We start from the raw sequence: 23,532 nt of genomic DNA on the forward strand, positions 1-23,532 counted from the left end.
TAAAGTTTGGGATGATGGCTTTTACACCTGATCAGATGAACCATAGCTGTAATTGAAGCCCATTTGTCAGTGGTGTGAGTCAATTATTTATCATTATAAGCGTCATGGCTTCACGGTGGCAGAGGGGTTAGTGCGTCTGCCTCACAATACGAAGGTCCTGCAGTCCTGGGTTCAAATCCAGGCTCGGGATCTTTCTGTGTGGAGTTTGCATGTTCTCCCCGTGAATGCGTGGGTTCCCTCCGGGTACTCCGGCTTCCTCCCACCTCCAAAGACATGCACCTGGGGATAGGTTGATTGGCAACACTAAATTGGCCCTAGTGTGTGAATGTGAGTGTGAATGTTGTCTGTCTATCTGTGTTGGCCCTGCGATGAGGTGGCGACTTGTCCAGGGTGTACCCTGCCTTCCGCCCGATTGTAGCTGAGATAGGCGCCAGCGCCCCCCGCGACCCCGAAAGGGAATAAGCGGTAGAAAATGGATGGATGGATGGATATAAGCGTCATCTATTATACAATATAGCAAACATTGGCAACACAATCCAAACATACACTGCAAGGCAGGTGTCATCTCAGAATTATTCAGCAGAGGATATCTGAATGTGAAAACAGTCGTTTTCTTGCAGCCTGCATAGGCTCACTTTAATCAATGGAAAATCTGTCTGAAGAGTCTGGCTCTAGTTCACTGCTTGTTTGCGTAAAGCTTAAATCAGAGATGCATTTTAAGCAGTTTTATGTCTTTGCCTGGGCAGAAAAAAAATCACACAAAAATAATATTTAATTTTTCTTCTTATATATATATATATATATATATATATATATATATATATATATATATATATATATATATATATATATATATATATATATATATATATATATATATATCCATCCATCCATCCATCCATCCATCCATCTTCTTCCGCTTATCCGAGGTCGGGTCGCGGGGGCAGCAGCCTAAGCAGGGAAGCCCAGACTTCCCTCTCCCCAGCCACTTCGTCTAGCTCTTCCCGGGGGATCCCGAGGCGTTCCCAGGCCAGCCGGGAGACATAGTCTTCCCAACGTGTCCTGGGTCTTCCCCGAGGCCTCCTACCGGTTGGACGTGCCCTAAACACCACCCTCGGGAGGCATTCGGGTGGCATCCTGACCAGATGCCCGAACCACCTCATCTGGCTCCTCTCGATGTGGAGGAGCAGCGGCTTTACTTTGAGTTCCTCCCGGATGACAGAGCTTCTCACCCTATCTCTAAGGGAGAGCCCCGCCACACGGCGGAGGAAACTCATTTCGGCCGCTTGTACCCGTGATCTTATCCTTTCGGTCATGACCCAAAGCTCATGACCATAGGTGAGGATGGGAACGTAGATCGACCGGTAAATTGAGAGCTTTGCCTTCCGGCTCAGCTCCTTCTTCACCACAACAGATCGGTACAACGTCCGCATTACTGAAGACGCCGCACCGATCCGCCTGTCGATCTCACGATCCACTCTTCCCCCACTCGTGAACAAGACTCCTAGGTACTTGAACTCCTCCACTTGGGGCAGGGTCTCCTCCCCAACCTGGAGATGGCACTCCACCCTTTTCCGGGAGAGAACCATGGACTCGGATTTGGAGGTGCTGATTCTCATTCCGGCCGCTTCACACTCGGCTGCGAACCGATCTAGTGAGAGCTGAAGATCCCGGCCAGATGAAGCAAACAGGACCACATCATCTGCAAAAAGCAGAGACCTAATCCCGCGGCCACCAAACCGGAACCCCTCAATGCCTTGACTGCGCCTAGAAATTCTGTCCATAAAAGTTATGAACAGAATCGGTGACAAAGGGCAACCTTGGCGGAGTCCAACCCTCACTGGAAACGTGTCCGACTTACTGCCAGCAATGCGGACCAAGCTCTGACACTGATCGTACAGGGATCGGACTGCCATAATAAGACAGTCCGATACCCCAAACTTTCTGAGCACTCCCCACAGGACTTCCCGAGGGACACGGTCGAATGCCTTCTCCAAGTCCACAAAGCACAAGTAGACTGGTTGGGCAAACTCCCATGCACCCTCAAGAACCCTGCCGAGAGTATAGAGCTGGTCCACAGTTCCACGACCAGGACGAATACCACACTGTTCCTCCTGAATCCGAGGTTCAACTATCCGGCGTAGCCTCCTCTCCAGTACACCTGAATAAACCTTACCGGGAAGGCTGAGGAGTGTGATCCCACGATAGTTGGAACACACCCTCCGGTCCCCCTTCTTAAAGAGAGGAACCACCACCCCGGTCTGCCAATCCAGAGGTACCGCCCCCGATGTCCACGCGATGCTGCAGAGTCTTGTCAACCAAGACAGCCCCACAGCATCCAGAGCCTTAAGGAACTCCGGGCGGATCTCATCCACCCCTGGGGCCTTGCCACCGAGGAGCTTTTTAACTACCTCAGCGACCTCAGCCCCAGAAATAAGAGAGTCCACCACAGATTCCCCAGGCACTGCTTCCTCATAGGAAGACGTGTTGGTGGGATTGAGGAGGTCTTCAAAGTATTCCTTCCACCTATCCACAACATCCGCAGTTGAGGTCAGCAGAACACCATCCGCACCATACACGGTGTTGACAGTGCACTGCTTCCCCTTCCTGAGGCGGCGGATGGTGGTCCAGAATCGCTTCGAAGCCATCCGGAAGTCATTTTCCATGGCTTCCCCAAACTCTTCCCATGTCCGAGTTTTTGCCTCCGCGACCGCTGAAGCTGCACACCGCTTGGCCTGTCGGTACCTGTCCACTGCCTCTGGAGTCCTATGAGCCAAAAGAACCCGGTAGGACTCCTTCTTCAGCTTGACGGCATCCCTCACCGCTGGTGTCCACCAGCGGGTTCTAGGATTACCGCCACGACAGGCACCAACTACCTTGCGGCCACAGCTCCGATCAGCCGCCTCGACAATAGAGGTGCGGAACATGGTCCACTCGGACTCAATGTCCAGCACCTCCCTCGTGACATGTTCAAAGTTCCTCCGGAGGTGGGAATTGAAACTTTCTCTGACAGGAGACTCTGCCAGACGTTCCCAGCAAACCCTCACAATGCGTTTGGGCCTGCCAGGTCTGTCCGGCATCCTCCCCCACCATCGCAGCCAACTCACCACCAGGTGGTGATCGGTAGAAAGCTCCGCCCCTCTCTTTACCCGAGTGTCCAAAACATGAGGCCGCAAATCCGATGACACAACTACAAAGTCGATCATGGAACTGCGGCCTAGGGTGTCCTGGTGCCAAGTGCACATATGGACACCCTTATGTTTGAACATGGTGTTTGTAATGGACAAACTGTGACGAGCACAGAAGTCCAATAACAAAACACCACTCGGGTTCAGATCCGGGCGACCATTCTTCCCAATCACGCCTCTCCAGGTTTCACTGTCGTTACCAACATGAGCGTTGAAGTCCCCCAGTAGGACAAGGGAATCACCCGGGGGAGCACTCTCCAGTACTCTGAACTGTTGTTTGGTGCGTAAGCACAAACAACAGTCAGGACCCGTCCCCCCACCCGAAGGCGGGGGGAGGCTACCCTTTCGTCCACTGGGTTGAACTCCAACGTGCAGGCTTTAAGCCGGGGGAAACCAGAATTGCCACCCCAGCCCGTCGCCTCTCACTGCCGGCCACGCCAGAGTGAAAGAGAGTCCAGCCCCTTTCAAGAGAAGTGGTTCCAGAGCCCTTGCTGTGCGTCGAAGTGAGTCCGACTACATCCAGCCGGAATTTCTCTACTTCGCGCACTAGCTCAGGCTCCTTTCCCCCCAGTGAGGTGACGTTCCACGTCCCAAGAGCGAGCTTATGTAGCCGAGGATCGGACCGCCAAGTGCCCATCCTTCGGCTGCCGCCCAGCTCACATTGCACCCGACCTCTATGGCCCCTGCTATGGGTGGTGAGCCCATTGGAGGGGGGACCCACGTTGCCTCTTCGGGCTGTGCCCGGCCGGGTCCCATGGGTACAGGCCCGGCCACCAGGCGCTCGCCATCGTGCCCCACCTCCGGGCCTTGCTCCAGAGGGGGGCCCCGGTGACCCGCGTCCGGGCGAGGGAAATCTGGGTCCTTTGTTTTTACTTTTCATAGAGGTTTTCGAGCTGCTCTTTGTCTGGTCCCTCACCTAGGACCAGTTTGCCTTGGGAGACCCTACCAGGGGGCATAAAGTCCCCAGACAACATAGCTCCTAGGATCATTGGGACACGCAAACTCCTCTACCACGGTAAGGTGGCAGCTCAGAGAGGAGTATATATATATATATATATATATATATATATATATATTCTACATTTAAAATCATTCCTTGTTGTTTAGTCAAACTGTTGCAAAGATTATGTTTTACAAAGATTATGTTTTACAGACTGTTTTAAAGCCGCTTTATGACAGTCTTCTCAGCGTGGTCTTATTGGACACCTCGATCTCCTTGGACGCATCGTTGCTCATCCAAGCAGACTGGAAGACTGGACACTAGCCGAGAGTTGATGGGTGGCCGAGGGTGGATTCTCTTGGTGGCTTTGTTGGGTCTGCTCCTGTTTCTTGCCATGCTCTCCCCACCTCAGCAGGCGATGGCGTGGAACACATTTGTTGCTTTACTTTTATGGCTGTGTGTAAAAGTGGTTGTTTGCATCAACTCTGCTTTTTTTTTAATGTCTTTAGTGTCTTTTGTGTTCTTCTGGGGACAGCGTGGCGAAGTTGGGAGAGTGGCCGTGCCAGCAATCTGAGGGTTACTGGTCCAATCCCCACCTTCTACCATTCTAGTCATGTCCGTTGTGTCCTTGAGCAAGCCACTTCACCCTTGCTCTTGATGGGTCCTGGTTAGCGCCTTTCATGGCAGCTCCCGCCATCAGTGTGTGAATGTTCGTGTGAATGGGTGAATGTGGAAATAGTGTCAAAGTGCTTTGAAGTCCTAAACATGTAGAAAAGCGCTATAGAAGTACAACCCCATTTACCATTTACCATTTCTATGATGTTTGATGTTTCCCTCTTACACACGTTCATGTGTGCTATTGCTATGACTTTTTTTTTCTTCCTTGGCCTCAGTCTGGACTCCCTCTCCAGAGGCCCAGGCTTAGACTGAGCGTTTACCTGTTTCTCGCCTGTTTTTTAAGAGGGGCCGGAAGTTGGATCCTGTTCTGTCTCCCTGTAATGTTTGATCCTGTTCTGGCTTCTTGTAATGTTTGTCTGATCTTGAATGGGATTGTGCTGAAAATCTTAATTTCCCCTGGGGGATTATTAAAGTATTTCTGATTCTGATTTTGATTCTGATTCTGATTTACGTAGCTCTACTTCGACTGTGTCTTCCCCCTGCCATCTTTGTTGTAGATTTTAGCACCTCCATTTTGAAGTCTACTGACAGATTAAGTTCGAACTACACACTGATTTGTATTAGAAATGGCAACAGCCGAGAACACATGCGCATGTACGAGCCAGTGTGCCCCACAACAAGATGCTAGTCTGATGTCGGGGTAGGATCAAGGAGACAAGTGGAGTTTTTGGATTTATTTAGAACATTAACCATATCAGATTGGGTCATTGGTAAGAAATGTGTCAGAGGCTGAGAGTTGAGGAGAGGTGGAACAGGTGGTACATCATTCAGGATGATAGTGGGGATCAAGGTGCTAGAGATTGTTTAGATTTTGGATTTAAAGAATGACAATAAAGAATTGCCTATTTTGGTGTTTAAGGAAGACATGGAGTTGTTGATGGGTTTGAGGAGATTGTTTATTGTACTGTACAGAGTTTGCGGATTGGAGGAGTTAGAATGGATGAGATTGGAACAGTAAATGCACCGGGCAGTGTTGAGGGCAGTTTAGTATTAATGGATGAGGTCTGTATATGCTTTGTGGTGTACGGTGAGGTGAGTTTTCGGTAGAGTCTTTTAAGTTGTCTTTTGTGGTCTTTCATTTCCCGCAACACAGGGATGAAGCAGACAATTTTGAATTTTAAGGGAGCCAGGATATAAAGTCAGGTGGACATTGTTTGGTTAGAGTAAATGATGAGATCCATTGGGTTGTTAAACTTGAGAGGAGGAGAGGCTGATAGAATATACAAAAGCCAAAAGCAGTGAAGTTGTCAAGTTATGTGAATGGTAAATAAAAACAGAATACAATGATTTGCAAATCCTTTTCAACTTATATTTAATTGAATAGACTCCAAAGACAAGATATTTCATGTTCACACTGAGAAACTTTATTTTCAATGGGAGACAGGTCTGTAGTACAGGCAGGCCAAATTCTTGCCACGCAAGAATTTGGCTTGGCATTGTCTTGCTGACAAAAGCACGGACGACTACGAAAAAGACGTTGCTTGGATGGCAACATATGTTGCTCCAAAACCTGTATATACCTTTCAGCATTAATGGTGCCTTCACAGATGTGTAAGTTACCCATGTATTGGCCACTAATACACCCCCATAACATCACAAGATGCTGGCTTTTGAACTTTTTGCCTAAAACAGTCCGGATGGTTCTTTTCCTCTTTGTTCCAGAGGACACGACGTACACAGTTTCCAAAAAACAATTTGAAATGTGAACTTGTCAGACCACCAAACACTTTTCTACTTTACATCAGTCCATCTTAGATGAGCTCGGGACCAGCAAAGCCAGGTGTTGTTGATAAATGGCTTTCGCTTTGCATTGTAGAATTTTAACTTGCACATATACAAACCCCGTTTCCATATGAACTGGGAAATTGTGTTAGATGTAAATATAAACGGAATACAATGATTTGGAAATCATTTTCAACCCATATTCAGTTAAATATGCTACAAAGACAACATATTTGATGTTAAAACTGATAAACATTTTTTTTTTTGTAAATGATCATTAACTTTAGAATTTCATGCCAGCAACACGTGAAAAAGAAGTTGGGAAAGGTGGCAATAAATACTGATAAAGTTGAGAAATGCTCATCAAACACTTATTTGGAACATCCCACAGGTCTGCAGGCTAATTGGGAACAGGTGGGTGCCATGATCAGGGTATAAAAGCAGCTTCCATGAAATGCTAAGTAATTCACAAACACGGATGGGGCAAGTGTCACCAATTTGTAAGCAAATTGTCGAAAAGTTTTAGAACAACATTTCTCAACGAGCTACTGCAAAGAATTTTGGGATTTTACCATCTAGGGTCCGTAAAATTATCAAAAGGTTCAGAGAATCTGGAGAAATCACCACACGTAAGCAATGATATAACGGACCTTGGATCCCTCAGGCGGTACTGCACCAAAAACCGACATCAGTGTGTAAAGGATATCACCACATGGGCTCAGGAACACTTCAGAAAACCACTGTCAGTAACTACAGTTGGTCGCTACATCTGTAAATGTAGGTTAAAACTCTACTATGTAAAGCGAAAGCCATTTCTCAACAACACCGAGGAACGCCGCCGGCTTCGCTGGGCCCGAGCTCATCTAAGATGGACTGATGCAAAGTGGAAGTGTTCTGTGGTCTGACGAGTCCACATTTCAAATTATATTTGGAAACTGTGGACGTGGTGGCCTCCAGAACAAAGAGGAAAATAACGATCCGGATTTTTATAGGTGTAAAGTTCAATAGCCAGCATCTGTGATGGTATGGGGGTGTATTAGTGGCCAAGGCATGGGTAACTTACACATCTGTGAAGGCACCATTAACGCTGAATGGTCCATACAGGTTTTGGAGCAACATATGATGTCATTAAAGCAACGTTATCATGGACGCCCATGCTTTTTTCAGCAAAATCATGCCAAGCAACGTGTTACAACAGTGTGGCTTCGTCGTAAAAGAGTGCGGGTACTTTCCTGCACCCCCTGCAGTCCAGACATGTCTCCCATCGAAAATGTGTGGCACATTATGAAGCGTAAAATACGACAACAAGACCCCGGACTGTTGAACAACTTAAGCTGTACATCAAGCAAGAATGGTAAATAATTCCACTTTCAAAGTTTCAACAATTAGTTTCCTCAGTTCCCAAACGTTTATTGAGTGTTGTTAAAAGAAAATGTGATGTAACACAGTGGTTAACATGCCCTTTCCCAACTACATTGGCACATGTTGCAGCCATAAAATTCAAAGTTAATTAATTTGCAAAAAAAAAAAAGTTTAGGAGTTTGAACATCAAATATCTTCTCTTTGTAGTCCATTCAAATTGATATGGGTTGAAAAGGATTTGCAAATCATTGTATTCCGTTTATATTTACATCAAACACAATTCCCAGACTCATATGGAAACAGGGTTTGTAGATGTTACGACCAATTGTAGTTACTGACAGTGGTTTTCCGAAGTGTTCCTGACCCCATGTGGTGATACCCTTTACACACTGATGGCGTGTTTTAATGCAGTATGGCCTGAGGGGTGGAATGTTTACGTGCAGTGATTTCTCAAGATTCTCTGAAACTTTTGATGATCTTACGGACCGTAGGTAGTGAAATCCCTAAATTCCTTGCATTAGCTGGTTGAGAAATGTTGTTCTTAAACTGTTGGACAATTTGCTCAGGCATTTGTTGACAAAGTGGTAACCCTCACCCCATCCTTGTTTGTGAATGATAGAGCATTTAATGGAAGCTGCTTTTATATTCAATTATTGCACCCATCTGTTCCCAATTAGCCTGTTCACCTGTGGGATGTTCCAAATACGTGTTTGATGAGCATCCTCAGTCTTTTTTGCCACTTTTGCAAGCTTTTTTGAAACATGTTGCAGGCATCAAATTCCAAATGAGTTAATATTTGCAAAAAATAACAAAGTTTCTCTGTGTGAACATGAAATATCTTGTCGTTGCAGTCTAATTAGTTGAATATAAGTTGAAAAGGATTCGCAAATCATTGTATTCAGTTTTTATTTACCATTTACACAACGTGACAACTTCACTGGTTTTGGGGTTTGTAATCGAGATGGGTAGAGAAAGCAGATGAGGAGATGGATTTGATATTCCGAAAAGTTATTATCCTTTTAACTTTGGAGATGGGGACATCAATATGGATTATCATTATTATGTCCATGGTGGTCAGAGATGAGGAGATCGTGACTGGAGAGTTGATTGAGGTTAGGTCAAGAGGAGCAAACGAGATCCAGGATCTCTCCATTAGTGTGTGTGGGAAAATTGACGTGCAGAAGGATATTAAAGGGCGGATGTGGCAAGGGGATGGATTACAGCAATGCCACCACCCCTTCCCGCATGACTGTTTTTTTTTGATGTATGCGTATCAAGTGGGTGTGATCTGATTGAGGGAGAAGTAGTCCAGTTGTTTATGCCATGTTTCAGTGAGAAAGAGAAAATCCAGGTTATGTTATTGTCAGTGATGAATAGGCGTAGGATAGAAGATTTGGTATTCATGGTGCGGGTGTTGAGCATAGGCGCCAATCACCATTTCTGCCAGTGGGTGCTCGCTCTGTGTGTATTAGTGTTGTCCGCGTACCAATATTTTATTACTGGTACCAAAATAATTTTGGTGCTTTTTGGTACTATTTGGTACATTTCTAAATAAAGGGGATCACAAAAAAATGGCATTATTGGCTTTATTTTAACAAAAAAATCTTAGTGTACATTAAACATATGTTTCTTATTGCAAGTTTGTCCTTAAATAAAATAGTGAACATACAAGACAACTTGTCTTTTAGTAGTAAGTAAACAAACAAAGACTCCTAATTAGTCTGCTGATGTATGCAGCAACATATTGTGTCATTTAGCTACCTATTATTTTGTCTACATTATGAGGGACAAACTGTAAAAAAATATTAGTAATCTACTTGTTCATTTACTGTTATTATCTGCTTATTTTCTGTTTCAACATGTTCTATCTACACTTCTGTTAAAATGTAATAATCACTTATTCTTCTGTTTGATAATGTACATTAGTTTTGGATGATACCACAAATTTGGGTATCAACCCGTAGTTACAGGATCATACATTGTTCATATTCAAAATCTTCATGTGTCCAGGTACATATTTCCTGAGTTTATAAACATAATATAAATTTAAAAAAAAAAAGTAAGAAGATTTTGTGATCTTAAAAAATATAGATGTAATCATAGTAGAATCGACTAAATGCGCTATTGTACGTGGTATCATTACAGTGGATGTTAGGTGTAGATCCACCAATAGCGTTTGTTTATATTATAGTGTCCCAGAAGAGTTGGTGCTGCAAGGAATTCTGGGAATTTGTTCTGTAGTGTTTATGTTGTGTTGCGGTGCAAAATGTGTTTTTCATTGTTGTTTAGTGTGATTTCACTATATGGCACATATTTATGACAGTGCTGTTTAAGTGTGGTTTCACTATATGGCACATGTTTATGACAGTATTGACATTGTTCATACTGCCACCCTTAATGTGACATGTATGGCTATTGTGTAAGTATGCCCTTCACTCACTTGTGTGCAGTAAGTTCAAAGTCCAGATAATTATGTCTTCAAGGCCTACTGAAACCCACTTCTACTGACCACGCAGTCTGATAGTTTATATATCAATGATGAAATATTAACATTGCAACACATGCCAATACGGCCGGTTTAGTTTACTAAATTGCAATTAAATTGCAATTTTAAATCTCCCGCGAGTTTCTTGTTGAAAACGTCGCGGAATGATGACGCGTACGCGTGATGTCACAGATTGGGGGGGACATATTAGCGCAGCTCCAAACACGGCTAAAAGTCGCCTCTGTTCATAGCGTAATTACACAGTATTTTGGACATCTGTGTTGCTGAATCTTTTGCAATTTGTTCATTTAATAATGGAGACTATAAAGAACAACGCTGTTGGTGGAAAGGGGTGGATTGCAGCTGTCTTTAGCACCGAGACACTTTGTTTGTTGTGAAGCTTTAACACAGAGCCATCAAGCGAACATGTTTTCTCTACGTCAACCAGCATGTTTTTGGATGGGGAAATTGTGATATATATCTTACCGGAGAAATCATTGGATTATTCGTCGTCCTGCAACAGCTGTTGAAAAAGGCAGCTGTGAGTTTGGCTCTTCGGCTTCTCACTGAGACACTGCGTGTTCACCACAGCCATCCGACCTCCAGGTATGGCTTTACAATCTTTAAAATCTCACTAAAACACTAAAAAACAATAAGCAGATAAAGGATCTTCCAGAATTATCCTAGTAAATGTGTCTAATTACATCTGAAACGCTCACACTGCCGCCGCCCGGAGCCGTCGCTTTTTTTTTTTTTCTAGTCCTTCACTATCAATGTCCTAATTCACAAATCTTTCTTCCTCGCTCAAATTAATGGGGAAATTGTCGCTTTCTCGGTCCGAATTGCTCTTACTGCTGGTGGCTCCCATTAAAAACAATGTGAATATGTGTGGAGCCCTGCAACTCGTGACGTCACGCGCACATACTTCCGGTAAAGGCAGGGCTTTTCTATTAGCGACCAAAAGTTGCGAACTTTATCGTCGATGTTGTCTACTAAATCCTTTCAGAAAAAATATGGCAATATCGCAGAATGATCAAGTATGACACATAGAATGGACCTGCTATTCCCGTTTAAATAAGAAAATCTCAATTCAGTAGGCCTTTCAGTTCAACATTGGGCACAATGGAAACTTGGCTAAACTTTGGTAATTATAGACTAATATGACTTCTGGTTTTTTTATTATGTAGAACAGATCAAACACGCCACAAAATTAACAACAAGAAGCTTATTTTAAAGATTGAAAGTTGCCATCAATTCCACGAGCCCGAGCCTATGGTGTTGAGTGGTGCAAAATGAAGTCTGTGAAACTTGGTGACTGGTGGAAAGGAGTGGGAAATAGGGCAGGGATATGACGTGTGACGTCTGGTTTTAATATGATGGAATAAAGAGTGAGGACAACATCACCAGAAAGAGGACATGAGCTTAGGGACAGACAGACTAAAACAGAATGTTGCTGTGGTTCTAAGGTGGGGTTGGTTTTACAGTACAGTGGTGAAGATCTAGGTCAATCAGCTAATAATTGCACACTGTATTGTAGGTTTGATTTTAAGATACAATACTGTATGTGAGCCAAGTTTATTTGGGTGAAGTTCCATCCATCCATCCATCCATCCATCAATCTTCAACCGCTTATCCGGAATCGGGTTGCTGGGACAACAGCTTCAGCAGAGATTATTACATGTTAACAGATGTGTAGATAGAACATGTTAAAAGAGAAAGTAAGCAGTAAATGAACAAGTAGATTAATAATCAATTTTTACAGTTTGTCCTTAATAATGTAGACAAAATAATAGGTATATAAATGACAACTATATGTTACTGCACACGTCAGCAGACTAATTAGAAGTCTTTGTTTTGTTTACTTACTACTAAAATACACGTTGTCTAGTATGTTCACTATTTTATTTAAGGACTAAATTACAATAATAAACATATGTTTAATGTACATTAAGATTTTTTGTTAAAATAAAGCCAATAATGCCATTTTTGTGGTCCTCTTAATTCAGAAAAGTACCAAAATGTATCAAATTTAATTTTGGTAACGGTAATATTGGTTTTGGGGCTACACTAGATAGGGATTAAAAAAAATAGGACGAGGGGGTGTATTGGGACTGGCCTTATGTCTGTTTGTGTCTGTCCTAGTTGAAAAACTTTGATAGACAAATGTTGTGGGTCATGATCCTAGAAAAAATAGGAGATGGGAAGAGAAAGCTTTTTACCACATTCCCAAAGATCCAGAAAGACGACACAGATGGATTACAACCATAAAACATGTTCGAAGCCAGCAGAAGAGAACTATGCTTTCACTATGTAGTGAACACATCCACAATATAATAAGCATTTCATTATCCATCAGGATGGGTTCTTGCATTATTTTTTATTATTATTACAGGCCAGTTGGACCCTTTTGTTTTTACTCTAATTTTGCAAGGCTAACAGGCTAAACCACAGAAGCTGAAAATATTGGAACCTCAATTTACGATTCCATGACCAAGCTCCCATCTCAAATCAGTGCCACCAATTGAAAATAAAATCCATTTAATCTTTGGTTGCTCTCTGGTGCAGTTCTCCAGGGGTTTACTTCTTAAATAAATGGAATTTGCTTTTAATGTCCAATGTGTGCAACCTGTCATGTGGTGTGGCCTAGGGTTCTGTTCTGAGTCCTGTTTTATTTTTGTTGTATCTGATGCCACTTGGGAGGTTGATCAGTAGTTTTGAAAATGTTTCTTATTATTTCAATGCAGGTGATATTCAACTGTTACGCTCCTTCAATGATTCAAAGTTTCACTTTTAATCTGAGTCCTTGGAGTGTGTATCCTGTGTTAAAAACTGCTTGTCTTCAAATTTCCTCTAGATAGATTCAAACAAAATGGAAACTCTGATAATTGCTCCCGATAAAAAGATCCCCCTGACCAAGACCTCCCGTGGTGCTCTGGGTGCATTTGTTAAAAGCAGCCTCAGAAACCTTGGGCTTGTGTTGGATCAGTCCATGTCTTTGGAGGGTCTCTGTTGTCTACTGACCAAAAACTGTTTTTATCATCTCAGAAATATTTCTAAAGTGAGAAATGTGTTGTCACAATTGGATCTGGAATGGATCATTCACACGTTCATTGCGTCTCGCATTGACTATTGCAATTAAAGTACCACTGATAGTCACACACATACACTAAGTGTGGTGAAATTAACCTCTGCATTCGACCCATCCCCTTGTTCACCCCCTGGGTGGTTGAGGAGAGCAGTGAGCAGTAGCGGTGGCCGCGGTCAGGAATCATTTTGGTGATTTAACCCCCAATTCCAACCCTTGATGCTGAGTGCCAAGCAGGAAGGTAACGGTTCCCATTTTCATAGTTTTTGGTATGACTCGGCCGGGGTTTGAACTCACAACCTACCGATCTCAGGGTGGACACTCTGACCCCTTGGCCACTGAGTAGGTTAATTCTCTCTTCACTCTCTTCAACAAGTTTGATTGATTGATATTGATTGATACTTTTATTAGTAGATTGCACAGTACATATTCTGTACAATTGACCACTAAATGGTGACACCCGAATAAGTTTTTCAACTTGTTTATGTCGGAGTCCACGTTAATCAATTCATAGTCACCGCTAAAAAGACTTCAGACGGTACAAAATGTGGCTGCCAGACTTTTGATCGGTGCATCCAGAACAGCCCATATTACCCCCGTTCTATCTAGTCTTCATTGGCGTCCAGTCAAATTCCGCATTGAGTTTAAGATTTTAGTCCTGACATTCTGTGCGTTGCATGGTGAGGCCCCTCAGTACATCACTGACTTGTTATGCCCCTATTCTCCAGGATCTTCAGACCAGGGTCCTCTAAAGATCCCAAAACTTGTAAAAAAAAACAAAAAAAAAACTGTCATTCCAGGCTATTGCTCCCAGACCAATTTGCACCAGTCCCTCCGTGATCTTGACTGTGTTGAAACTTTTAAGAAACATTTGAAAACTTCCATTTTTAGTAAAGCTTTACGTTAATGCACCTTTTAACTATCATTTTTAATCCACTTTGTATCCTTTTTATGATGTTGCCCCGGTTGTTTTAAATTTAATTGTTGTTTTATTTCACCTATGTTTTGTACAGCGCTTTGTGATTTTATTTGTGAAAAGCGCTTTATAAATAAAATTGACTTACTTACTTACTTAATTACGAGTGATTCACAGGAGCAGACAAATTGTAGCGCTAATTCAAGTGTGCTGCAAGTTACTGTATTTATAGAGAGAAATGCAGAAATATCTGATCCACGAACGATTGCATTGATAGGAGTCGGTTTTTACTGCATTAATTAAACCTGTATCTGTGATTGATGAAAAAGCACAATGGGTGCATTATACGGACCACTTAAGTTTAACCTAGAGTATTTACATTTGTTATATGTGTGATAAAAATGTGCAGTAAATTCGGAAGACTTCAAGATTTTATACTAGCTGCTGCTTCTCCTGCCAACATGACAATGTAAACAAAACGAATCACCACATTTGGAGCTCTCCACTCCCTAAATAGTACTTCGTAGTCCTATCTGAAGCCCACATTAATACAGTGGATCCGGAAAGTATTCACAGCGCTTCACTTTTTTGACATTTTGTAATGTTATAGCCTTATTCAATAATGGAATGAATGCATTTTTTTTGTCCTCTAAATTTGACAGACGTATTAATACCCCTTATGGACAGTTAGATTTATTTTATTTTTGCACATTTATTAAAAAATAATTGTGATTTGGAGAAGGCAGTCAACCGTGTCCGGAGAAGTCCTGTGGAGAGTGTTTACAGCATGGGGTCACCAACGCGGCGCCCGCGGGCACCAGGTAGCCCTTAAGGACAAGATAAGTAGCCCGCTGGCCTGTTCTAAAAATAGCTCAAATAGCAGCACTTACCAGTGAGCTGCCTCTATTTTTAATTTTTTTTTTTATTTACTAGCAAGCTGGTCTCGTTTTGCTCGACATTTTTAATTTTAAGAGAGACAAGACTTAAATAGAATTTGAAAATCCAATAAATAAATTCATTTATTTTTTTACTTTGCTTCTTATAACTTTCAGAAAGACAATTTTAGAGAAAAAATGACAACCTTAAAATGATTTTTGGATTTTCAAACACATATATCTTTTTACCTTTTAAATTCCTTCCGCTTCTTTTTTTTTTGTAAAGAATAATAAATACATTTTGATTTAATTCTTCATTTTAAGTTCTGTTTTTTCGACGAAGAATATTTGTGAAATATTTCTTCAAATGTATGATTAAAATTCAAAAAAAATATTCTGGAAAATCTAGAAAATCTGTAGAATCAAATTTAAATCTTATTTCAAAGTCTTTGGAATTTTTTTTAAACATTTTGTTCTGGAAAATTTAGAAGAAATAATGATTTGTCTTTGTTAGAAATATAGCTTGGTCCAATTTGTCATAAAAATTCTAAAATTAATCTTAATCAGGAAATATACTAGTGATGTTCCATACATTCTTTTGTTTTTTAATTTTTTCAAAAAGATTTGAATTAGCTAGTTTTTCTCTTCATTTTTTTTTCGGTTGAATTTTGAATTTTAAAGAGTCGAAATTGAAGATAAACTATGTTTCAAAATTCAATTTTCTTTTTTTTCTTTTTTTTTCTCCTCTTTTAAACCGTTCAATTAAGTGTTTTTTTTCATCATTTATTCTCTACAAAAAACCTTCCGTAAAAGGATAAAAAATGTACGACGGAATGACGGACAGAAATACCCATTGTTATATATATACAGATTTATGTATTAAAGGTAAATTGAGCAAATTGGCTATTTCTGGCAATTTATTTAAGTGTGTATCAAACTGGTAGCCCTTCACATTAATCAGTACCCAATAAGTAGCTCTTGGTTTCAGAAAGGTTGGTGAACCCGGGTTTAGAGAGTATGGGGTACCGTACTGTCTGATTGTGGCGGTCCACTCCCTGTATGATCAGTGTCAGAGCTTGGTCCGCATTGCTGGCATTAAGTCGGACCCGTTTCCAGTGAGAGTTGTCACCGATTCTTTTCATAACTTTTATGGACAGAATTTCTAGGCGCAGTCAAGGCGTTGAGGGGATCGGGTTTGGTGGCTGCAGGATTTGGTCTCTGCTTTTTGGAGATGATGTGGTCCTGATGGCTTCATCTGGCCAGGATCTTCAGCTCTCACCGGATCGGTTTGCAGCCGAGTGTGAAGCGACTGGGATGAGAATCAGCACGTCCAGGTCCGACTCCATGGTTCTCGCTTAAAAAAGGGTGGAGTGCCATCTCCAGGTTGGGGAAGAGGTCTTGCCCCATGTGGAGGAGTTTAAGTACCTAGGAGTCTTGTTCACGAGTGAGGGAAGAGTGGATCGTGAGATCGACAGGCGGATCGGTGCGGCGTCTTCCGTAATGCGGACGCTGTATCGAGCCATTGCTGCGAAGAAGGAGCTAAACAGGAAGGCAAAGCTCTCAATTTACCGATTGATCTACGTTCCCATCCTTACCTATGGTCATGAGCTTTGGGACAAGATCACGGGTACAAGCGGCCGAAATGAGTTTCCTCCGCCGGGTGGCGGGGCTCTCCCTTAGAGATAGGGTTAGAAGCTCTGTTATCCGGGAGGAACTCAAAGTAAATCCGCTGCTCCTCCACATCGAGAGGTGCCAGATGAGGTGGTTCGGGCATCTGGTCAGGATGCCACCGGAACGTCTCCCTAGGGAGGTGTTTAGGAAACGTCCGACCGGTAGGAGGCCACATGGAAGACCCAGGACACGCTGGGAAGACTATGTCTCCTGGCTGGCCTGGGAACACCTTGTGATCTCCCGAAAAGGGCTGGACGAAGTGGCTGGGGAGAAGGAAGTATATGTTTCTCAGCTTAGGCAGCTGCCCTCGCTACCCAACCATGGATAAGCAGAAGAAAATGGATGGATGGATGGACATTAAAAAAATAAAAAAAACACATATACATAAGTATTCACAGCCTTTGCTCAATACTTTGTTCATGCATCTCTGGCAGCAAATACAGTCTTAAGTAATTTTGAATATGATGCAACAAGGATGGCACACCTATCTTTGGGCAGTTTTGTCCATTCCTCTTTGCAGCACCTTTCAAGCGCCAAATAAATTGGATGGGAAGTGTTGGTTTTCATCCAGGATGTCTCTGTACATTGTTGTATTCATCTTCATCTAGTCAGGGACGTGAGCAAGAACCCTGTGGTCACTCTGTCAGACCTCAGCATTCCTCTTTGGAGAAAGGAGAATGCTACAGAAGGACAATCCACTATTCAGGCCTGTATGGTATAGTGGCCAGACAGAAGTCTGCCAAAATGCACCTGAAAGACTCTCAAAGATTCTAAGATTGAACACTTTGGCGTGAATGCCAGGCATCATGTTTGGAAGAAACCAGGCACCGCTCATCACCAGGCCCATACCATCCCAATATAAAGCATGGTGGTGGAAGCATCATGCTGTGGGGATGGTTTTCTGCGGCAGGAACTGAGAGATTATAGTCAGGATAGAAGGAAAGATCAATGCAGCAATGCACAGAGACATTCTCGATGAAAACGAGCTCTTCTCATCCAACCTGATGATAAAAAATATGTGTTATGCAGAATTTTGAAGACAAACATGTACCGTATTTTTTGGACTATAAGGCGCACTTAAAATCCTTTCATTTTCTCCAAAATCGACAGTGCGCCTTATAACCCGATGCGCCTAATGTACGGAATAATTCTGGTTGTGCATATCGACCTCGAAGCTATTTTATTTGGTACATGGTGTAATGATAAGTGTGACCAGTAGATGGCAGTCACACATAAGAGATACGTGTAGACTGCAATATAAACAACAGCATAAAGTTAAACGTTCCATTGAAAATAAAGAACATTACACACAGCGCTCAAAAATCCGTCCAAATATTAGTATGACTTTGAAACCGCGCTGCTTGATGGATTGTCGGCCCATTACAGCTACCGTAGTCAGAGATACCAGTATTACTATGGTATGTGTATAAGGGCACCCTTGAGCAGATGGTGTTTTGTTTCACAATATTATACAAAACCAACTTTTCTTACCATCTGGTACCTGCTGATGTTTATTTGAAATCTGCATAAGTTCTGAATATTTGCGCACATCCGCCACTGTAGACTGTGTCGATAACATAGTCGATAAGATTCTTCTTTTTCTCTATCTTCTTGTTATGTGACATTCATCCTCCACTGTTGCCATTTCTAATATAAAGTAGTGTAAAGTTCTAACTTATATTTCTCTATGTAAGAGCTAAAACATACCGGTGTAGTAAGTTTACATTATTCACCCAAAAAGGGAAGATGCTGTCAAAGTGGAGGCACGTAAATAAGACCGCCCACAAAACGGCGCATCCTGAGGAGACTGTCAGAAAGCGACTTGAAGATGACGTGTGAAACATAATCCATGCAACATTTGGACCAAAGAACCACCTTTACATGTTATGTAGACCAGTGTTTTTCAACCAGTGTGCCGCGGCACACCAGTGTGGCGTGAGATACACTCTGGTGTGCTTGGAGAGTTTATCTAATTTCACCTAGTTGGGTTAAAAATATTTTTTGCAAACCAGTAATCATAGTCTGCAAATTATGTGTTGTTGTTGAGTGTCGGTGCTGTAATACTCTTCCATATCAGTAGGTGGCAGCTGGGAGCTAATTGCTTTGTAGATGTCGGAAACAGCGGGAGGCAGCGTGGAGGTAAAAAAGTGTCTAATGCCATCCATCCATCCATCCATTTTCTACCGCTTATTCCCTTTTGGGGTCGCGGGGGGGCGCTGGCGCCTATCCCAGCTACAATCGGGCGGAAGGCGGGGTACACCCTGGACAAGCCGCCACCTCATCGCAGGGCCAACACAGATAGACAGACAGCATTCACACTCACATTCAAACACTAGGGCCAATTTAGTGTTGCCAATCAACCTATCCCCAGGTGCATGTCTTTGGAAGTGGGAGGAAGCCGGAGTACCCGGAGGGAACCCACGCATTCACGGGGAGAACATGCAAACTCCACACAGAAAGATCCCGAGCTTGGATTTGAACCCAGGACTGCAGGAACTTCGTGTTGTGAGGCAGACGCACTAACCCCTCTGCCACCGTGAAGCCCGTGTCTAATGCTTAAACCAAAAATAAACAAAAGGTGAGTGCTCCTAAGAAAAGCATTGAGGCTTAGGCAAGGCTATGCAGAACAAAACTAAAACTGAACTGTCTACAAAGTAAAAAAAAACAGAATACTGGACAACAGCAAAGACTTACTTTGGAGCAATGACGGCGCACACAATGTGCATTCAAACATGACATGATAATCAACTATGTCCCCACAAAGAAGGATAAAAACAACTAAAATATTCTTGATTGCTAAAACGAAGTAGATGCTGAAAATTTCGCTCAAAGGAAGACATGAAACCGATACAGGAAAATACCAAAAAAAAGTGAAAAAGACACCAAAATAGGAGCACAAGACAAAAAGTAAAACACTACACACGGGAAAACAGCAAAAAAGTTAAAAAAAGTCAGGGTGTGATGTGACAGGTGGTGACAGTACACCTACTTTGAGACAAAAGCTATAATGATGCATGCTTGATTATGCTTTAAAGTCATATCCAACAATTGCGAAAATTAATTTTTACTGTCAACCGAGTTTCATTTTTTTAATGATTTCTGCTGGTGGTGTGCCTCGGGATTTTTTGTACGCAAAATATATATGTAAAAAAAAAGGCATACTATGACTCCTTTAATGCGCCTGATAAAGCACCTTTTTTATGAAAAAAGACCTGAATTCACCCACTCGTCGGCAGTGCGCCTTTTAATCTGGTGCCCCCTATGTTCCGGAATATAAATTCGCTGGCCACGGATGAAGTGCTGGCTGTCCAGAGTCGGGACTGCTGACCTGTCTCCGCTCGAGATGGTCTCCTGCTGGTCCCACTATGGACTGGACTCTCACTATTATGTTAGATTCACTATGGACTGGACTCTCAGATTGATATGTTAGATCCACTGTGGACTAGACTCTCTCACTATTTTGTCAGATCCACTGTGGACTGGACTCACAGTATTATGATGGATCCACTATGGACTGGACTTGCACTATTATGGGACTGGACTCTCACTATTATATTAGATCCACTATGGACTAGACTCTCACACTATTATGTTAGATGCACTATGGACTGGACTCTCACTATTATGTTAGATCCACTATGGACCGGACTCTCACTATTATGTTAGATCCACCAAGGACTGGACTCTCACTATTATGTTAGATCCACTATGGACTGGACTCACACTATTATGTAAGATCTACTATAGACTGGACTCTCACACTATTATGTTAGGTCCACTATGGACTGGACTCTCACACTATTATGTTAGGTCCACTATGGACTGGACTCTCACTATTTTGTTAGATCCACTATGGACTGGACTCCCACTATAATGTTAGATTCACTATGGACTTGACTCTCACTATTATGTTGGATCCACTATGGACTGGACTCTCAAAATATTATGTTTGATCCGCTATGGACTGGACTCTCACTATTGTGTAAGATCCACTATGGACTGTACTGTCACACTATTATGTTTGATCCACTATGGACTGGACTCTCACTATTATGCTAGATCAGGGATCGGGAACCGTTTTGACTGAGAGACCCATGATAGCCAAATATAAAAAAAAAAAAAAAATTCGTCAGAGCCATATACTATTCTTAACACTGAATACAACTAAATGTGTGCATTTTTAAGTAAGACCAACATTTTTAGAGCATGATAAGTCTCTTATTATTTTTATTTTATTTTTAATAACATTGTTATTCTGAAGCTGACCAATAATGAGTAAAATACTTCTTACCATTAATGTCACTTTTGGAATAGGTGCAGTAGAAAACAGATGGATGGATTAAAATGCATGAGATTTTTTTATATTTTAAACGTTATTTTTACTAGTGTGATTACCAGCGGAATTATTCATTACCTATCGTGTTAAGCAATGTCAGCTAAGATTTATCTGAGAGCCAGACGCAGTCATCAAAAGAGCCACATCTGGCTCGAGAGCCATAGGTTCCCTACCCCTGTGTTGGATCCACTATGGACTGGACTCTCTAACTGATATGTTAGATCCACTATGGATTGGACTCTCACTATTATGTTAGATCAACTATGGACTGGAATCTCACACTATTATGCTAGATCCACTATGGACTGGACCCTCACCATTATGTTAGATCCACTATGAACTGGTCTCACACAATATTATGCTAGATCCACTATGGACTGGACTCTCACTATTATGTTAGATCCACTATGGACTGGACTCTCACATTTATATGTTAGCTCCACTAGTGACTGGACTCTCACATTATTATGTTAGCTCCACTAGTGACTGGACTCTTACTAATATGTTAGATCCACTATGGACTGGACTCTCTCCATTATGTTAGATCCACTATGGACTGGACTCTCACATTATTATGTTAGCTCCACTAGTGACTGGACTCTTACTAATATGTTAGCTCCAATATGGACTGGACTCTCACCATTATGTTAGATCGACTATGGACTGGTCTCACACAATATTATGCTAGATCCACTATGGACTGGACTCTCACATTATTATGTTAGCTCCACTAGTGACTGGACTCTTACTAATATGTTAGATCCACTATGGACTGGACTCTCACCATTATGTTAGATCCACTATGGACTGGACTCTCACATTATTATGTTAGCTCCACTAGTGACTGGACTCTTACTAATATGTTAGATCCAATATGGACTGGACTCTCGCCATTATGTTAGATCGACTATGGACTGGTCTCACACAATATTATGCTAGATCCACTATGGACTGGACTCTCACATTATTATGTTAGCTCCACTAGTGACTGGACTCTTACTAATATGTTAGATCCACTATGGACTGGACTCTCGCCATTATGTAAGATCAACTATGGATTGGTCTCACACAATATTATGCTAGATCCACTAGTGACTGGACTCTTATTATTATGTTAGATCCACTATGGACTGGACTCTCACACTATTTTGCTAGACGCACTCGACGACCTGTCGCCCTAGGGGGGGTCCCCATATCTGCGGTCCTCTCCAAGGTTTCTCATTGTCCCATTGGGTTGAGTTTTTCCTTGCTGTGATGTGGAATCTCAACCGAGGATGCCTTTGTGGCTTGTGCAGCCCTTTGAGACACTCATGATTTAGGACTATATAAATAAACATTGATTGATTGATAGATTTAAAAAAAATTAGGAAAAAAAATTAAATGAAAATTAATACTTCCCAGATGCAGTGTGGATGAAGACCAACTTGTGGTGTCAACACAACAAGTCAACACAATACAATTCAATCACACAGACTATGCATGTACTAAATAACACTTCAACACTAACATTAATATACAGTAAAGTTATGTCAACCCAACCAGCAGCAGGCCAGCAATTAGATATAAACAACTTTGTTTTGCAGTCGAGCTCGTTTCCAATTTACTGCTGTAGCTCGTCTATTTGTTTTGCTGTGGCGTGTCATCACCACAAGCCCGTCACACATCGCGGCGCTTTTATGCAAACACGCAACTGGGCCAAGAGTGCTCAATGTTCTTTTAAAAGCTCACAGTAAGCAATTAAAACAATAATAAATGTTGTGTTTTTTTACGTTCCCATCTCAAGCAAGCGGACGATAAAGCCACCTGAAGTGTATTTAAGTCTTATAGGGGACATTTATCCAAACTAATCAAATGGCGTAATTTTATTCTGTTTCTTACCTCCTCTTGCTTCAGCATCTGCTCCTTCAGCTTCTCCACCATCTGGCTCTGGTAGTCTATCTCAGCATCCTGCAGCGGCACATGTAGGTGTAAAGGTATTTCAATATAAGTAGAAGCTTCTATTAAATGGGAGCTGCACTTTTTTTTTTTTTTTTTTATGTTGCCTATTGTTCACAACCCCTTTGTAAGAGAAGAACACACATGTCTCGTTTAGGTAACACTTTAGTAAGGGGAAAATCCACCCATCCCATTTTCTACTTCTTGTCCCTTATTCCAGTGTTTTTCAACCTTTTTTGAGCCAAGGCACATTTTTTGCGTTGAAAAAAATCAGTTGACAGTAAAAAGTGGTTGTCGCAATTGTTGGATCTGACTCTAAAGCATAACCAAGCATGCATT

General features: G+C 42.2%; 1 protein-coding gene across 1 annotated transcript in view; it reads right to left on the reverse strand.

Moving 5' to 3' along the window:
• Nucleotides 1–23,532, reverse strand: part of LOC133542406 (kinesin heavy chain-like) — a 396,917-nt gene that overhangs the window by 187,825 nt on the left and 185,560 nt on the right. Inside the window, exon 13 of the mRNA XM_061886494.1 lies at nucleotides 23,137–23,205. Within this exon, the coding sequence (XP_061742478.1) occupies nucleotides 23,137–23,205 (69 nt within the window). The remainder of the gene's footprint in view (nucleotides 1–23,136; nucleotides 23,206–23,532) is intronic.

Source organism: Nerophis ophidion, linkage group LG02 (assembly GCF_033978795.1).
Source record: "Nerophis ophidion isolate RoL-2023_Sa linkage group LG02, RoL_Noph_v1.0, whole genome shotgun sequence".
Taxonomy (NCBI): Eukaryota; Metazoa; Chordata; class Actinopteri; order Syngnathiformes; family Syngnathidae; genus Nerophis; species Nerophis ophidion.